The 19,326-nt window shown below is 44.7% G+C and overlaps 1 protein-coding gene across 11 annotated transcripts in view; it reads right to left on the minus strand.

The window, feature by feature from the left end:
• The window catches only part of LOC124882873 (filamin-C-like), a 69,983-nt gene that overhangs the window by 46,730 nt on the left and 3,927 nt on the right, over positions 1–19,326 (minus strand). For 10 of the 11 annotated variants that reach the window (XM_047389499.1, XM_047389501.1, XM_047389497.1 and 7 more), the window contains exons 2-4: positions 4,743–4,991; positions 2,641–2,738; positions 2,094–2,244 (exon numbers count right to left, since the gene is read on the minus strand). In XM_047389499.1, the coding sequence (XP_047245455.1) occupies positions 2,094–2,244; positions 2,641–2,738; positions 4,743–4,991 (498 nt within the window). Of the gene's footprint in view, positions 1–2,093; positions 2,245–2,640; positions 2,739–4,742; positions 4,992–13,672; positions 14,249–19,326 lie in introns of those variants that run through there. The other variant, XM_047389500.1, reaches the window with a different exon arrangement.

Genomic DNA, 19,326 nt, shown 5'->3' on the forward strand with positions numbered 1-19,326 from the left:
GACCGGCACAGCGCCCCCATTACTGCGGCAGCCGCACCGATCCGTCAGTCGATCTCCCGCTCCATTTTTCCCTCACTCGTGAACAAGACCCCAAGATACTTGAACTCCTCCACTTGAGGCAGGAACTCCCCTCCAACCTGAAGAGGACAAGCCACCCTTTTCCGGTCGAGTACCATGGCCTCGGACTTGGAGGAGCTGATCCTCATCCCAGCCGCTTCACACTCGGCTGCGAACCGCCACAGCGCATGCTGTAGGTCTTGGCTAGATGGGGCCAGCAGGACCACATCATCTGCAAAAAGAAGAGACAAAATCCACTGGTCCCCAAACCAGACCCCCTCTGGCCCTTGGCTGTGTCTAGAAATCCTGTCCATAAAATATATGAACAGGACCGGTGACAAAGGGCAGCCCTGCCAGAGTACAACATGCACCGGGAACAGGTCCGACTTAGTGCCAGCAATGCGGACCAAACTCCTGCTCCGCTTGTACAGAGACCGGATGGCCCCTAATAAAAGGCCCCCGATTCCAAACTCCTGGAGCACCCCCCACAGGGCATCATGAGGGACACAGTCGAATGCTTTCTCCAGGTCCACAAAACACATGTGGACCGGTTGGGCAAACTCCCATGAACCCTCGAGTACCCTGTAGAGGGTATAGAGCTGGTCCAGTGTTCCACGGCCGGGACGAAAACCACACTGCTCCTCCTGAAGCCGGGGTTCGACTATTGGCCGGACTCTCCTCTCCAATACCCTGGTGTAGGCCTTACCAGGGAGGCTGAGAAGTGTGATCCCCCTGTAGTTGGAACACACCCTCCGGTCACCCTTCTTATGAAGGGGGACCACCACCCCAGTCTGCCAGTCCAGAGGCACTGTCCCCGACCGCCACGCAATGTTGAAGAGGCGTGTCAACCATGACAGCCCCAAAACATCCAGAGACTTGAGGTACTCAGGGCGGATCTCATCCACCCCCAAAGCCCTGCCACCGCGGAGCTTTTTAACCACCTCGGTGACTTCAGCCTGGTTGATGAAAGAGTCCAACCCTGAGTCCCCAGCCTCTGTTTCCACCAGGGAATGCGTGATGGCAGGATTGCGGAGATCCTCGAAGTATTCCTTCCACCGCCCGATAATGTCCTCAGTCGAGGTCAGCAGCCTCCCACCCCCACTATAAACAGTGTTGGCGAAGCACTGCTTCCCCCTCCTGAGGCGCCGAACGGTTTGCCAGAATCGCTTCGAGGCCAACCGGTAGTCCTTCTCCATGGCCTCACCGAACTCCTCCCAGGCCCGAGTTTTTGCCTCTGCAACAACCCGGCTGCAGCACACTTGGCCTCACGGTACCCGTCAGCCGCCTCAGGAGTCCCGCAAGCCAACCACAGCCAATAGGACTCCTCTTGCAGCTTGACAGCGTCCCTTACTGCCGGTGTCCACCACCGGGTTCTGGGATTGCCGCCACGACAGGCACCGCAGACCTTACGGCCACAGCTAAGGGCAGCAGCATCGACAATAGATACTGAGAACACGGTCCACTCGGACTCTATGTCTCCAACATCCCCCGGAATCTGGTCAAAGCTCTCCCGGAGGTGGGAGTTGAATCCATCCCTGGCCAAGGGCTCCGCCAGACGTTCCCAGCAGACCCTCACTATGCGCTTGGGCCTGCCAAGTCTGTCCGGCTTTCTCCTCCTCCAGCGGATCCAACTCACCACCAGGTGGTGATCAGTGGACAGCTCAGATGGTAAATATTTCCCTTCAATTGGAACATTTTCCACAGAACCTGAAGACCTCAGAGATCCAACATGTTTTATAGAAATCAATTAGAAGTCCTCACTGATCCATATCCAAGACCAAAGAAAAAGCAGCTTATGGTCAAGTTGACCACTTTATAATAAAAATGATCTCTGCGGGGTTTCGCTGTCAGGCTTTAGACCACAGCACTGAGACTGCATCGGGCCATGTTCATTTAACATCTGGCTCAGCTTCTAGAGGACGACAACATCTCCTACCATCTAAATGCTGATGACATACAGCTTTTTATCTCCATGTCACTGTGTGACAGTGGGTCAGGTTGTGGAATTTACTTTGGTTCTGGTTAGTTTTCCTCACCTGGACCATAAGCTTTAGCCCTCTTTGGATGCAGCGTCTTCGCCCGCAGTGGTGCTCCGGGCTTCAGCTTGGCTTTGGGGAACTGGGACAGGTAGGTCATGACAGAGTGCTCATCCACATTTGGGTCAACAATCTCCTCTGGAGCAATCACCTGGACAAAACACACGGAGAACATGTCAGGTTCAAAATCAATGGATGGATGGAGTCACTGAGGAAAATCCTTCCAACCAGAGAGACCAGCTGCAGAGCATCCTGAGCTGCAGCAGCCACACACTGCTGAAGATCAGCTAAGGATGCTGAAGATTTTAATGGTCTGTGTTCATCACTAACGGAAATATTGTTTAGAAACAAACTGGGTTTAAAACCATGGGTCTAAAATGTAGGAATGACTGGATTTAATTCCAGGAAATATACCTGTATTGGTCCTGTAAATATTCCCACAATGCTCAAACATCTTGATTGACAGCTGCTGCAGGACATTAATTCTGCTGTTTTATTTCAGGAAAATAATATTAGTCACATATTAGCAGGAGGAGCTAATCGTTACCTGCGGGACTCCCAGCCAATCGTCGGCATGCTGCATGGCCTCCCGGGCATTCTCCACCGGCTGACTGGGATCCCAGGTTTCCCAGTCTGGACACAGACCTGAAGCCAGCACACAGACAGAAGAAAACAGTTTTGGTTTTGAAGATCCACATCTAATCACACAGGTCAGATCAGTCAGATGAAGATCAGTTCTGCTGGTGAAGGCTACTGTGTGTTTGTGTGTTACTGTGAGGACCATATTCTGTTCCAGTAAAGAGGGAACGTTATGAAACGAGGTCAAGTTTGTCCAGCTTCCACATGAACAGTCCCTGCACAATAGTCCCTATTTACACCCCTGAACATTTTCAGATTTTGTCAAATGAATGCAACATTTTCTTTTTTACCGTTTCCTGTCCGGCAGAGCAGCTCAGAACTGTTGTCTGAGTGCCAAGAAGAAGCACAATTCAATTCAATTCAGTTTATTTATATAGCTCCAATTCACAACACGTCATCTCAAGGCACTTTACAAAAGTCAGGTTCATACATTCCAATTAATCGTAACTATTGAACAGTTCAGTCAGATTCAGTTATTTATTCAAATTGGATAAAAAGTTTTTCTATCTAAGGAAACCCAGCAGATTGCATCCAGTCAGTGACTTGCAGCATTCACTCCTCCTGGATGAGCATGTAGAGACAGTGGACAGTCACTGGTGTTGACTTTGCAGCAATCCCTCATACTGAGCATGCATGTAGCGACAGTGGAGAGGAAAAACTCCCTTTTAACAGGAAGAAACCTCCAGCAGAACCAGGCTCAGTGTGAGCGGCCATCTGCCACGACCGACTGGAGGTTTGAGAGAACAGAGCAGAGACACAAAGAGAACAAAGAAGCTCTGATCCAGGAGTACTTTCTATGGGAAGGAAAAGTAAATGTTAGTGGATGTAGCTCCTTTAGTCGTTTCATCTAGAAAGAAAGAACAGATAAACTCTGATCCAGTTTTCAAGGTTAGAGTCTGAAAGAGAGCACGCTTAAAGCTCTGCTTGATATTTATAAAAGAAACTTTATTAGAAATTGCTTTCGGATTACTTAAATTGTTACCGACAAGGAGACAGAAACAAAAAGGAAAAAAAAAGAAGCAAGAAAGAAAGAAGTGGGGCAAAAAGGAAAAAGGGAGAGAAAGAGAAAATAATATAGAGAGAAAGAAGAATGAAGAGAATACAAGATACTAGAAGACTGCATCTAGACCTGCAGAAACATATATAACGACAGCAACGTTACTGAAAGTGCACGGTACTTATGAATGCAAGATGTATTTAGTGGTAACTGCAGCTCAATATAGAACATCTGTGTATCTGTTAACACCTGAATCTAAACACCTGTGGGTTTGAGTGTGAGTGCACTCAGTGTATACAAGGTTTCTCCATAAAAATATGCAATAGTGAGTGTGAGGAGCCAGAGACCGGCCCCCCTAGCCAAGACAGACACTGAGGAGTTCTGAGCACAGTGCAGAAGCCCCAAGGAGCTGCAGCGATGAGCCCACTGGCCCCGCCAGCAGCCGTCTACGCCGGAGCAAATCCAGCCCTGGACCCAGAGGCCCGAGACCCTGGGACATTTCACTCCCCAAGCAGAGGCCCGACAGAGCCAGGAGGCCTGGGCAAGCAGTCACTGGGAGTGAGCCAGCACACACCAAATTACCCAGCCCCAGATACTGAGAACCCTTAATAAACCAGCAGGCAGACACCAGCCACTGGCAGGGAGTGTGGCGGGGAGGGAATAGGCGCCACATTTAATGGGGGGGGTCTAAGCTGATCTAGAAGAGGGAACAGCCCTGAATCCCCCACCACCCATTAACCCCCACAGATGAGCTCCACTCCCAAAAGGCAGATGAAGACGCATCCTTACAGCGCTAGCTCCACACACTGCCCTGCGACACTTTTCTGCTTTTAAGTAAAAACTGTAGAAAACCACAAATCATTCCAGCTCACAGTCATGTGCTACTTTGCATCCTGATAAATGCATTAAAGTTTGTGGTTTTAATGCTTTAAATCAAACCCAACATCTTTTAAGCCAGTGTCAGTCCTCATCATTAACCCAGTCAGTTTATCATGATGATTTAGATGTCCTACCAGGGGCACAGTTGTCCACCAGTGCTCCCAGTGCTTTTCCATCCCTCCAGTCTCGGTGGAAGTTGGTGATGGGCAGCTGGGGCACCTTGTTCTGGATCCAGCCCAGCAGCCGCTGCTTGGGGGTCAGCTTCTTGGCGTCCTCATCGCCCTCGTCCTCCCACATGGGCATGGAGATGGAGTAGTGCAGGATCAGGGTCCAGATCAGACCCAAGATGAGCTTCAGGTTCCCATCCACGATGGCCTTGGAGTCTGGAGGACAGAAAAGAAGTCAGTCTGGAGGGACGTCCACTTTAAAAACCTTTCATCCAATATTTTGTTATTTTAGACATAAAATCTAAAACTCATACCAAAACAGTTTTCTAGTGGAAAGACCTTAGAAATCCATTTTTGCAGATAAAGCAGATTATAAGACCCTCAGTCAGTGACTAAAGAGCATTTTATGGTCTGAATGATGCACAGAACATATTTATTTCCTGTTGGGTCAACGTTCTGCCCCTGAGATAGTTCCTCCTAAAATTTTCAGTTTACATAACTTGGACCTGTTTCAGACTTTCGGTGTTGGTACTGTTAGACGGCACAGCGGGTTCTTATAGTTCTAGAGCATGGACTGTGGATAATGGACCAAGTTAAAGAACTCTGAACATAAATACCCATCATCAAACATGTTAAACTACAGGAAAATGAAAAGTTTGATCCATCCATCCATCCATCCAGTTATGAGGCAACAGGTCCAGCAGGGGCATCCTTCTATCTAGAGTCTATAGCTCCTCCCAGACTGTCTAGGATCATCTCCATCAGATGAAACTCCTCAGCTGACTCCTTTTGACGAGGAGAACCTGCAGCTCTATTCTAACCTCCTCTTGATTGATGAAGCTCCTCTCCTGATCTCTAAGGCAGAACCCAGCCACCATACAGAGGAAGCTCTTTTAGGCTTGCAACCAGGATCTGGTTCTTTCAGTCATGATCCATATCAGGACCATAGGTGAGGGATGAAATGCAGATGGATCAATAGATCAAGATTCGACTTTCAGCTTCTTCACCACCACAGACCACAGCAAAGTCCTCGCTACTGCAGATGAAGGTCTAATTCATCTATCCATCTCCTGCCAAATACCAGGAGCAGACCTGGAGAAGTCCAAGCTGCACTGGGAACAAGATGGACTTTGTGCCGAGGAGTCAGTCCAGCTTGTTTTAGCTTCTCCTGCTGGATGTACAGAATCTGCTGCCAGTTTTCAGTGTTGAGGGAGTTTTTATCCAGTCATGGACAGCAGAGTGAAGCTGGATGAGGAAGAACGTGAAAAAGTTCATAAGTGTTGGAACAGTTCCTGATTGTTTTCAGGGAAACATCTGTGTGGAGAGATCTTTCCTGTAACATCAGTGACCTAGTTTCTGCTTCTGATGAGCTGAGCTACAATAAAATTTTATTTTCCAGACATCAGAACATTTTTATTTTTTTTGTCATTGTGCAGAAATGTTTTATCCATCAGCAGCAGTGAGCAGATCTGCAGCAGGATGATGTCATGCCTGAGCCAAGGAATGAGGTAATTTTAAATAGGAAACACACACACACACACACACACACACACACACACACACACACACACACACTGGAGGGAGGACATCGGCAGCTGACAGAAAACCATCGTTTTGTTTCCCTGCAGCAATGTCACCGAACATTCACAGCGTGAGCTTCTGTCGGCTTTAAACTCAAAGGAAAACTCTGCAAAATTCGGTTACAGCCTAAAACAAGTAAAGTCACTGTGAACTCTTAAAAACAATAACTGATTTTAAATTAGTTGCTGTGATCCCCAAGGCATGTCTCAGCCACTTTTGCTTGAGGGAAATGAAACGATCACATTACATAACATATGTAAAATCACACCTTACTCAATAGAAGCAAATAGCTGCAACAGAATGTATATTTATTTTACAGACACAGGCTTCATCGTTTACTGCTGTCTATGGCAGAGGACTTAGGAAAATTAACTCTGGTTATAATTACAACCTGATGTATACAACAATAAAACACCACCATTAGGTTGTTTACAAGTGGAAACTCTCTGGAACATATCTAAAACCACTCCAAATTCTGTGAAAGTATGTATTTTCAATGATTTTGTGGCAGCAGAGAAAGGAAGGTGTGGTCTAATCAGAAAACACATGCATAAGTTACACCAATGAAAGTTTTACAAACGATTCATTCACAGCGGTTACACTCTACTACTTATATACATATAAATATATATATGTGTATATATATATATACACATATATTCAATTAAATTCAAAAATACTTTATTAATCCCAAAGGGAAATTAAATATTGTTATAGCTCATATTATGAAGGTTTCTTCAAAGACCCGTTGTAGATGCTGATGGCTGTGGGCAGGAAGGATCTCCTGTAGCGCTCCGTCTTACAGCAGATCTGAAGAAGCCTCTGACTGAAGACACTCTGTTGTTGTAGGACAGTCTCATGAAGAGGATGCTCAGGGTTCTCCATAATGTTCTTCATTTTATGAAGAATCCGTCTTTCCACAATGATCTCCAGAGGTTCCAGAGGAGTCCCCAGAACAGAGCCAGCCTTCTTTATCAGCTTGTTGAGCTTTTTTAAGTCCCTGGTTCTGATGCTGCTTCCCCAGCAGATGATGGCAGAAGAGATCACACTTTCCACAACAGACTTATAGAAGATATGCAGCATCTTGCTGCAAACACCAAAGGACCTAAGCTTCCTTAAGAAGTACAGTCTGCTCTGTCCCTTCTTGTAGACGGCTTCACAGTTGCATCTCCACTCCAGTCTGTTGTCCAGGTGAACACCGAGGTATTTACAGGTCCTTCTCAAAATATTAGCATATTATGATAAAGTTCATTATTTTCCATAATGTCATGATGAAAATTTAACATTCACATATTTTAGATTCATTGCACACTAACTGAAATATTTCAGGTATTTTATTGTCTTAATACGGATGATTTTGGCATACAGCTCATGAAAACCCAAAATTCCTATCTCACAAAATTAGCATATCATTAAAAGGGTCTCTAAACGAGCTATGAACCTAATCATCTGAATCAACGAGTTAACTCTAAACACCTGCAAAAGATTCCTGAGGCCTTTAAAACTCCCAGCCTGGTTCATCACTCAAAACCCCAATCATGGGTAAGACTGCCGACCTGACTGCTGTCCAGAAGGCCACTATTGACACCCTCAAGCAAGAGGGTAAGACACAGAAAGACATTTCTGAACAAATAGGCTGTTCCCAGAGTGCTGTATCAAGGCACCTCAGTGGGAAGTCTGTGGGAAGGAAAAAGTGTGGCAGAAAACGCTGCACAACGAGAAGAGGTGACCGGACCCTGAGGAAGATTGTGGAGAAGGGCCGATTCCAGACCTTGGGGGACCTGCGGAAGCAGTGGACTGAGTCTGGAGTAGAAACATCCAGAGCCACCGTGCACAGGCGTGTGCAGGAAATGGGCTACAGGTGCCGCATTCCCCAGGTCAAGCCACTTTTGACCCAGAAACAGCAGCAGAAGCGCCTGACCTGGGCTACAGAGAAGCAGCACTGGACTGTTGCTCAGTGGTCCAAAGTACTTTTTTCGGATGAAAGCAAATTCTGCATGTCATTCGGAAATCAAGGTGCCAGAGTCTGGAGGAAGACTGGGGAGAAGGAAATGCCAAAATGCCAGAAGTCCAGTGTCAAGTACCCACAGTCAGTGATGGTCTGGGGTGCCGTGTCAGCTGCTGGTGTTGGTCCACTGTGTTTTATCAAGGGCAGGGTCAATGCAGCTAGCTATCAGGAGATTTTGGAGAACTTCATGCTTCCATCTGCTGAAAAGCTTTATGGAGATGAAGATTTCATTTTTCAGCACGACCTGGCACCTGCTCACAGTGGCAAAACCACTGGTAAATGGTTTACTGACCATGGTATCACTGTGCTCAATTGGCCTGCCAACTCTCCTGACCTGAACCCCATAGAGAATCTGTGGGATATTGTGAAGAGAACGTTGAGAGACTCAAGACCCAACACTCTGGATGAGCTAAAGGCCGCTATCGAAGCATCCTGGGCCTCCATAAGACCTCAGCAGTGCCACAGGCTGATTGCCTCCATGCCACGCCGCATTGAAGCAGTCATTTCTGCCAAAGGATTCCCGACCAAGTATTGAGTGCATAACTGTACATGATTATTTGAAGGTTGACGTTTTTTGTATTAAAAACACTTTTCTTTTATTGGTCGGATGAAATATGTTAATTTTGTGAGATAGGAATTTTGGGTTTTCATGAGCTGTATGCCAAAATCATCCGTATTAAGACAATAAAAGACCTGAAATATTTCAGTTAGTGTGCAATGAATCTAAAATATATGAATGTTAAATTTTCATCATGACATTATGGAAAATAATGAACTTTATCACAATATGCTAATATTTTGAGAAGGACCTGTATATATACACCATGAAAGAAATAGTGTTTGACTTTTTCCAGTTTCTCTTAAAATCTACAATCATCTCCTTTGTTTTAGTCACGTTCAAAATGAGAATATATAAATAACTTCTGGGTTTCCAGTCTGGCAGACAGGAACCTAAATGGGATACATATACAGTACAGACCACAAGTTTGGACACACCTTCTCATTCAAAGAGTTTTCTTTATTTTCATGACTATGAATATTGTAGCTTCACACTGAAGGCATCAAAACTATGAATGAACACATGTGGAATTATATACTGAACCAAAAAGTGTGAAACAACTGAAAATATGTCTTATATTCTAGGTTCTTCAAAGTAGCCACCTTTTGCTTTGATTACTGCTCCACACACTCTTGGTATTCTGTTGATGAGCTTCAAGAGGTAGTCACCTGAAATGGTTTTCACTTCACAGGTGTGCCCTGTCAGGTTTAATAAGTGGGATTTCAAGCCTTATAAATGGGGTTGGGACCATCAGTTGTGTTGTGCAGGAGGTGGATACAGTACACAGCTGATAGTCCTACTGAATAGACTGTTAGAATTTGTATTATGGCAAGAAAAAAGCAGCTAAGTAAAGAAAAACGAGTGGCCATCATTACTTTAGGAAATGATGGTCAGTCAGTCCGAACAATTGGGAAAACTTTGAAAGTGTCACCAAGTGCAGTCGCAAAAACCATCAAGCGCTACAAAGAAACTGGCTCACATGAGGACTGCCCCAGGAAAGGAAGACCAAGAGTCACCTCTGCTGCAGACGATAAGTTCATCCGAGTCACCAGCCTCAGAAATCGCAGGTTAACAGCAGCACAGATTAGAGAACAGGTCAATGCTACACAGAGTTCTAGCTGCAGACACATCTCTAGAACAACTGTTAAGAGGAGACTGTGTGAATCAGACCTTCATGGTAAAATAGCTGCTAGGAAACCACTGCTGAGGACAGGCAACAAGCAGAAGATACTTGTTTGGGCTAAAGAACACAAGGAATGGACATTAGACCAGCAGAAATCTGTGCTTTGGTCTGATGAGTCCAAGTTTGAGATCTTTGGTTCCAACCACCGTGTCTTTGTGCGGTGCAGAAGAGGTGAACGGATGGACTCTACATGCCTGGTTCCCACCGTGAAGCATGGAGGAGGAGGTGTGATGGTGTGGGGGTGCTTTGCTGGTGACACTTGTGGGGATTTATTCAAAATTGAAGACATACTGAACCAGCATGGCTACCACAGCATCTTGCTGCGGCATGCTATTCCATCCGGTTTGCGTTTAGTTGGACCATCATTTATTTTTCAACAGGACAATGACCCCAAACACACCTCCAGGCTGTGTAAGGGCTATTTGACCAAGAAGGAGAGTGATGGGGTGCTGCGCCAGATGACCTGGCCTCCACAGTCACCAGACCTGAACCCAATCGAGATGGTTTGGGGTGAGCTGGACCGCAGAGTGAAGGTAAAAGGGCCAACAAGTGCTAAGCATCTCTGGGAACTCCTTCAAGACTGTTGGAAAACCATTTCAGGTGACTACCTCTTGGTTTTGATGCCTTCAGTGTGAAGCTACAATATTCATAGTCATGAAAATAAAGAAAACTCTTTGAATGGGAAGTTGTGTCCAAACTTTTGGTCTGTACTGTATATATATATATATATATATATATATATATATATATATATATATATATATATATATATACCCCTCCACATTCCATGGAAATGAGAAACTGCAACAACTTTTACAGGAATTTCACCCACATAGGCACATTTAATTGGATTGGTGGCAGACGACATAGGAATGGGAGTTGCAGTTGGGATTACAATCTAGTGTTTTACAGCTACAAAGTGGGATTTACACAGTAAAACACAAAAAAATCATTCCAGACACTGAGAAAATATTTAACAGAATGCTTATGTTGCTACATAGCATTCCCTGGGAGTTAGTGTTTGCTTTCAATTGTGCCTCGGAACATAAACACTGTAAAAGGTCCCAGCATTATTCATATAAAATCTTAATATACAGTTATGATGAAAGTGTTTTGTCTTTTTAATGCAAAATAATAAACGAATCCACCATTTTTTATTCAAATCTGTTCCTCAAATTCCACTGTTGGAGGACCTGTTGGAGGAGGATGAGCAGACCTTCTGAGAGGCGTTAGAGGACGTTCGCCAACAGTTATCTCCATTTTAGTCTCAGATCAAATCATTTCCACCGCCACTCGTTATGCCTCATGCCTCTTCCGCAGTTGTCAAAGTCAGCTGGTTGTTTCCACATCAGTCCTAGCAGGGTTGCCCAACACTTTTGTTCCCGTTCCAGAAGGTCCAGCTGGCGAGAAGACTTAGCTCGGGTCTGAGCTCCCCACATACTGCTTCCACTGAGGGTCCGCCGGTTGCCTCAACTTCAGCTCCTGCCTCTGTAGGTCTACCATCACCATCATCCTCGGCTGACCAGACATCATCACTGCTGTTCCTGAGTTCCGTGAAGAGTTTAAGGACAAACTGCCTCCGTTTTCAGGACTCCACCGCAGATCTTCAGGGCTCCGTCGAGGGCTCCAGTGGATCCTGCACCAGTATCCCGAAGTCTCCAGAGCCCCTCCAAGGGTTTAAGTGCCCTATGAGCTCCTCCATGGGTTTAAGTCCCCTATGCTTCGCAGCAGTCCTCCAGACAGGGATCCTCGTGGGTCCTCTACGCTTCGCCAACATCAAAGGTGCCTTCTCAGACCCTGCCGCCGACCTCCATGCGCCCTCTCCATGGATTCCCTATACACCACCACCACCACAAGCAGTCTCTAGTCTTCCAGCTCCTTCGTCGCCGGCCCCCAGACCACCTGCTCTTTTGTTGCCGGCGGAGGCTGGGGTATTAATGTCAGAATCTGCTTGTGTCAGGTTTTCAGGTTTCAATTCTGTTTACCTTCTTTGCACTTCCATGTTATTCACTTGCTTTATGTTCAGTTTACTCAGGCTTATTAGATTAGGTCTGTTAGACTAGTTTTGTTGTTCTCCATGCTCATCTGTGTTAATTAGTCATTCTCCCTCAGTTCTCCACCATTCCCTCTTTCACCAGCTGTGTCCCATTCCCTCCTTGAATACCTCCTGAGTTCATTGGTCCATTTCTCCACTTCCCTCTGTATTTATTCTCTCTGGTTTTCATTGTTTGTCACCGGCTCCAACTGTTTGCTACCTGGTCCATGTCCGTTTGCATCGTCTGGTTTCCCCTGTAACTTTGTTCCTGTTTCTTATTATTATTAATAAAGAAAAGCTCTTTAACTCACCATGCTGCTCCCAAGCGTTCACCTGCACGTTGGTTCTACAAAGACTCAGCATTATCTGACAGGAAGTGTTGCTCTATAGGATCAAAACAGGATTTTATGTGATCCCAGCTATGAAATCATGTTTTCCATCACACTTTCAGGACGCTCCAGAGACTGTGGTGATCAGCTCTGAGAGGAAATGTTGTTTTCGGAGCATCACTGTAATCTTTCAGCAGGAAACAGGAGCTACTGCCTTTATTTTCATTGCTGGAAAAACACATTCTGGGATCAGATTATCTCAGAAAGCATTGCCACATGGTTTCCTGCTGAAGACTTTCAGACTTGCTTTAGGGTCAGAACTTCTCTAAATTCTTGTCTTGTGTGGGTAAAAAAAACTTTGTCTTTGTGTCAGGAGGAAACAGGAAAATCAGGGATGGACTCCCGTTGATCTGCCGGACTCTTCCTGAGCTGCACAACCACTCATTTGTTTGAACACAACTCAGCCCGTTCGTTAACAGCACGCTAGCTGGTTGCCAACGGTTACCAAACAAACAAGCTAAAGGTCGCCGAGCTACAGAAGAACAATGAAGTCCTGACTGTAAGACAGGAAAACACCCTCACCTCGAACCGAACAGGCTTGGAGGGGTGGGGGTAACGGGACACAGAAAGGCTTTATGGGACGGATGGGATGACGACGGAGAGAAAGAATTAAGAAGATTAATGAACGCTGCTAGAGAGGTTCTCACATAAAACAGGAATGTTTCTGAGATGCCGTCAGTGGAAGCTTCTATGTTTGAATCTGAAGTTTCAGTTTCTGTAGACATCTGTGCTTCAGGTTTTGACCCGGGGACCAATCAACAGGTTTTCACAGGCAAAGCATCAAAAACTGAACTAAGGAAAGGTGGAAAATACCCAACTGAAATCTGAATGTTTTAGGTTGAACAGAACCGGACTTGGATAAAGTCTTGACTCTTTCTGAGCCAGAGGAATCCATCAAACTGTTCAAAACCTGAAAACCTGACAGACTAAAGGACTAAAATCTATTAGTGTGATTGGTGGGGAAACAAATCAGGTTCATTCTGAAGAGATGAAGTCAAGATTAAAATGACCCAGATGATGACTGAAACCTGGAACTTCTCTTATAACAGCCTGACAAAAACAGAACCTTCAGATTCCTGCCAAACTACGAGATTAATCGAACAGGAACATTTTACAGCACACAGAATTTCTGCAGCACTTACAGAAACTGGGAGCTGGTTCCTCGGGAGAGGAACTGTACCTTCATCCAGACTAGAAGATCTACCAGGGTCCTCCTACAAACTCGTGAGGCTGGAGGTCGAAGCTCAGATCCTTCAACACTGATAGAAAAGCTGCTGCTATGAATCAAACATAGAGAATCACAGAGATGCTGCAGGAACGTCATCCTGCTGTGATGAAGCAGCTCTGAGGGTGGAGGAGGTCTGATGCAGACCAGACGGTTCCTGTCAGTGCCAGGCTCGGATTCATGAGCTGATGACAACATCCGTGTTATCTGCAGGGCTGGAGGTCAGAGGTCAAACTACAGATAGGCTGGAGGTTGGTGAACACAGCTCCACCAACAAACAGTCAATGTTCCCCGACTCCATAATCTGGGATAATGAAACATTTCTAAAAGAGTTTCTCGAAAATAAACCTCTGTCAGTTAGGAAAGGTTCTGCAGCACCGACTGGAAGGAAACCAGAGAAAAATCCAATGATTTTTCTGCTTAAAGCCACAGATTTCTTCATCTGTGGAGCTTAACTCAAACTGAAACTACAGTTCTTCATTAAGTTAGAAACTGGTTCTTCATGACCATCCACATGATTGAACTTCATCTCCAACCTCCTCCTCCTTCTGCCTGTGAAGCATGATGGAACCTCTGCTAACCAAAAAAAGCTGGAGATCTGAGACACAGGCATGGCCTGCGTCTTATACAGCCAGAAGGTTGCTGGTTTGAATCCTTTCTGAGCTGCTTCTGTGGTTCTTCCCTCAGTGCAAACATGTGCACATCGGGTCATGTGACTGTGGGCGTGTATGGCTGTTTTGAAGGGAAGGAGCAAGACAGATGGAGGTGAAGATAAAAAGGAACCAAGGTGTTAAAATTTAGTGATACATCTTGGTTTTACTGAAGTTTGTGTTCTTTTGGATCATTTTCTCTTTGGTTTCAGTGAGTCTGTAGGTTTAGAACTTTGGTTCTGGTTGTTGTTTTAGTTTCTGGTTCCTGACGTTTTCTCTGCTCACACCTGAAGGAGAACATCATTTATCAACTGTCTCTAAGAACGGAAACAGCCCCAGAAACACCTAAGACTGAAACAAGAAAAGAAAGAATAGAAAAGTTATAAAACATGAAAGTAATCAGGTTGTGTCAAAATCCTCAACAGATAAATTTAAAGAATCGTCATCTATGCACCGAAGGTTCTTATTACCGCTGGGTTACAAGATGAAGATGAAGGGTGTAGGAACCAGGGTAAGATTAAGGATTCAAGATTCTTTATTGTCATTATGTCAACATAATGAAATTTAGCTGAGATCCGGCTCAAGAGATGTAGGTTATAGACACTCACAAAATTTAAAAACACTTCTAGAAAAAGATCAGTTGGTCCAAATAAAATGATCTCAGTACTGTTTTGGTTTTAGAAAGTTGAAGGTCAACCCGGCGGAGCAGTTCAGTAAAGGCTGCAGTGACTCTTTAGATTCTGTTTGTAAGGGCTGACAGATCGGCATCATTTGGTAATGAACCTAGAAGGAACATGAGGGATCAGGACGGGGACCAGGATGGAGGTCTTTTCTGAGGAACCATCATTGTAGATCAACGTCTGATGTATATGAATGGATATAAACTGGTCTGAATGGATCTGAACTGGTCTGGGCGTCAGACTTTATATCAACATGAAGGAATCTCTCCAACAACAACATTCCCAGATGAAGTTCTTTCAGTCAACACTGGATATTTGCTGCTGATCCAGTCCTCTCAGTCTGTTGATTTCATTTATCCAGATCCTGCTTCTAGACCCACAAACAACCTCTGCTCAGAACAAACCAACCAATCAGAGATCAATAAGTGAACCAATCAGAGCTGGTTATCTCTGAGATCTGAAACCCTCGTTCCATCTGCTGCTGCAGCAACAACTGTGACCACAGCTGACACACCCACAGGATCACGTGCGTGTCTCAGAGACGGAGTGGGCCAAAGTGTCAATGGACTCTTTGTTTCCTGAGTCTCAGTGTGACAGTCAGCAGATCTCCTGCTGGAGGATCACCATCAGACCAGCTGAGCAGGACCAGGCTGCAGAAAGCTGCTAACAGAACCATTTCCAACCTTAACCCACTGAATCTTAGAGACAGACCCTGTGGAAAAACCTCAAAGATAGATAGTGGTATGTGTCTTTAGGTTGCCATGGTTACAGTCACCTATCTGAAATAAACAGCTGTCTCTCTGCTGCAGCTTCCTGTCTCTCATGTTGGGCTCTTCTTTCTGATGTTTTGTGGTCTGCAGTTGTTCAACTTGACCCAGTCCCCTCCTCCTGTCTTTGCTCCCATCCCTGGTCCCGTCTCTGGTCCAGTCTCTAATCCAGTCTCCGGTCCAGTCTCTGCTCCCGTCTCTGCTCCCGTCTCTGGTCCCGTCTCTGCTCCCGTCTCTGGTCCCGTCTCTGGTCCCGTCTCTGGTCCAGTCTCTGGTCCAGTCTCTGGTCCCGTCTCTGGTCCCGTCTCTGGTCCCGTATCTGGTCCCTGCCACTGCCTCCTTTGCCTCACTGACACCATGACAATGCGAGCTGAGAGAATCAGTCGGGTCAACAGTTAGAACCAGCAGCCGTAACAGGTTCAAAGAACATCTCAGCAGATTTATTGTGTTTTCCTCCTTATTTTAGTTTTCATATGACTTTTAGGTGGGAAGTCCAGAAAATGTACCAAAATAAGATAAATGAGCCCAGGGGTCAGCAGGTTGCTGGACACACTGCTTGGATTGTTTAGTCCAGACCAGAACAGCAGCAAGGGTTTGCAGCAACAGGACCGGTTCTGAGGTGAACCTTCAATAATTTATGGTACTTTCTTCCTGCTGCATCTGTTCAGCAGCTGATGGCAGCGACAGATGCAGCGACCCATTTCTGACTCAGCACTCCAGGCTGAAGACAACTGCTGGTAATGAACTCACATTACGTTCAAAATATGTTGGACACCAAACAGGAGCAGCAACAGGTGAAAGGTTTTTCCAAGCAGCGGGATGAGCTTCAGCTGCTGCTTTACTTAATAAACTAAAGTTTCTCCACTCAGTGGTGCTGCAGCAAAATAGGCTTTATCTGGAACACTGAATTACAGCTTATATAATCATGGCAAATTGGAAAATACAATATAACCTTACCTCCAATGTAAGAAAGTAAATATTTAAAAAGAAAAAGTTGTTTTAAATGCTGAATAATGCAGTTTTTCTAACACTGTAAATCAAATAAAAGAAAATAAAATATTCATTTAAAGGCAGACAAAATAAATAGAAAAATTGACATAAGATGAAATAACATGAACAGAAATTATAGATATAGGAATAAACAAAAACATTAATCAATCTATCTCCAGCAGTCTTTGCCTGAGAGGCAGGGTGGACAGGTCTCTAGTCCACCACAGGAGGAAGCAGGAGTACCCGGAGAGAACCAACTGACATACGGGGAGAACATGCAAACTGCAGAAAGACCCCGGGCTGGGAATCAAACCCAGGACCTTCTTGCTGCAAGGCAGCAGTGCTACCAACTGCACCACAGAAAACATCTAAAGAGCTCCATGAGAGGACAAAAATGTGTCTTTTTAAGTTAAACATGGATTTAAATTAATTCAGATGAACTAGCAAAACGTTGAACTTTACCCTGACTTTCAATCTGACGCTGACTGAGGACAACGAGCCCAAATAAAAATTTCTAAAACCAAAACCTGCACCAACCTGCTTCTGCAGATGAGTCTGAGCTTAACGAGCTGTCAAGGGAAATCAACCCAAACTGGGTCTGCTGGTGATGGACTAATTTTTCAGGATCTCCTCACTGAGCACTCCAACTTTACTTCAGGAAAAGCAGACAGTGCCAAGGCTAGCATCTTAATCCAATTAGCGTTTGGTGGAAGGTGGACAAACTGGATCGTGGCAAGGTCCCGTTCTGTGGAGCTGAATAATCCTGATTGATAAAGAAGACTGTTTTTAATCAGTGAAATCCTCAAAGATCCAACATGGTATTGGTCCTGGATTCCATTGTTTTTTTTTTCCAACCCAAGACCTTCTTGCTGGAAGATCCTGGGTTAGAGACCTGTCCAGGGTGGACCCTGCCTCTCATCCCTTGACTGTTGGAGAGTAAAACACATCGACTCCAAACAGAACCACTGATGAAATTTAAACCAGCTCACTGACCAGACCAGTTCTCAGTTCCTGGTCAGTTCTCAATAGATCCAACCTGAAATTTCAGAGGAAGTCCCAGTGAGTCACAGCTCCAAAATAAGCTGTGTGTGTGTGTGTGTGTGTGTGTGTGTGTGTGTGTGTGTGTGTGTGTGTGTGTGTGTGTGTGTGTGTGTGTGTGTGTGTGTGTATGTGTGTATGTGTGTGTGTGTGTGTGTATGTGTGTATGTGTGTGTGTGTGTGTGTGTGTGTGTGTGTATGTGTGTGTGTGTGTGTGTGTGTGTGTGTGTGTGTGTGTGTGTGTGTGTGTGTGTGTGTGTGTGTGTGTGTGTGTTAGGGGGGTCCTGGCTTCAGATGGACATTCCTGAGAGCTGAGTGCTGCAACACATGGCAACCATTACACTGACAGACAAGCACGTACAGACAGAATTAGAAAATAAAAGACTGGACCTTCACACAGGGAACTCTGATAAGGCTCTGGATAACTGAGCTGATCCAGAATGAAGCAGACGTTTCAAAGATCCAGATCAAAAAACAAGAACTGCTAAAGCAGAAGAGCTCAGCTTTCAGAGACACTGAGAATAAAACAAAAGAAATAAGCTACTGCAGTCCTGAAAGAGTCCACACACTGTCCACAAGCTGATGACAAGGAAAATATCTGACTCCAGAAAAAATAAAAAACCTAACAGAAAGGACCTTAAACAATCCTGAATGAATTATTTTCAAACAAAGTCAGGGAAAGACAATAAGAAATCAAGAGATCCTGAAATAAGATAAATCCTAAAAGTCCTGAAGAAAACCCGAAGGAACCATAAATCCTGAAAAGTTCTGAAAGAAATCAACAATCAGGAGATAAAAACTAATAAAAACAAAGGAATAAAGAAAAGAGAAAAGCTAACAGAACATTAATAGGAAAAAGATCTAAATTAAAGTTCATCTTGAACGTTGAAATTGCAGAGGTAATCCAGAAGCTACTGGTGGAAAAAATTACATTTAAATTGAAGGGATCTTGATCTTTAAGATTTTCTGAAACTAATAACAAGAAATCCACAAACAATTTAGACGTAAAGAGCAGAATAAAGCAGATTGAAAAGATAAAATCTAAAGCAAATAACAGCAACACTAACTCAAACTGAAGAATCAAACAGCAAATTCTGAAATACTCCTGAGAGGGAGATGCAAAAACACGTCAAAACTATTGAATAATGTGGAAAACCCTCGAACATACAAAGCTAGCAATGATGCTGCTATTGCCAGAAAAAATCCAGATATCAAGGTATACAAACCCAAAAAAAGTTTTCAAGGATTCCAAAGAAAGTCTAGAAGCAAACTTGAAAGAACATAAACCTACAAGAAACGATGTTGAAACTCCCAAAACTATCTGGAAACTAAAGATTAACCAGATTCAATCCCAAAAAAAGCATCCCAGAGCCTGAACCCTCCAACTGTTTTAGGATGTAAATAAAATATTGATTTGAATCCAGAAACTATCCAGAAGCCTTGAAG

The sequence above is a fragment of the Girardinichthys multiradiatus genome, chromosome 17 (assembly GCF_021462225.1).
Source record: "Girardinichthys multiradiatus isolate DD_20200921_A chromosome 17, DD_fGirMul_XY1, whole genome shotgun sequence".
NCBI classification, from domain to species: Eukaryota; Metazoa; Chordata; class Actinopteri; order Cyprinodontiformes; family Goodeidae; genus Girardinichthys; species Girardinichthys multiradiatus.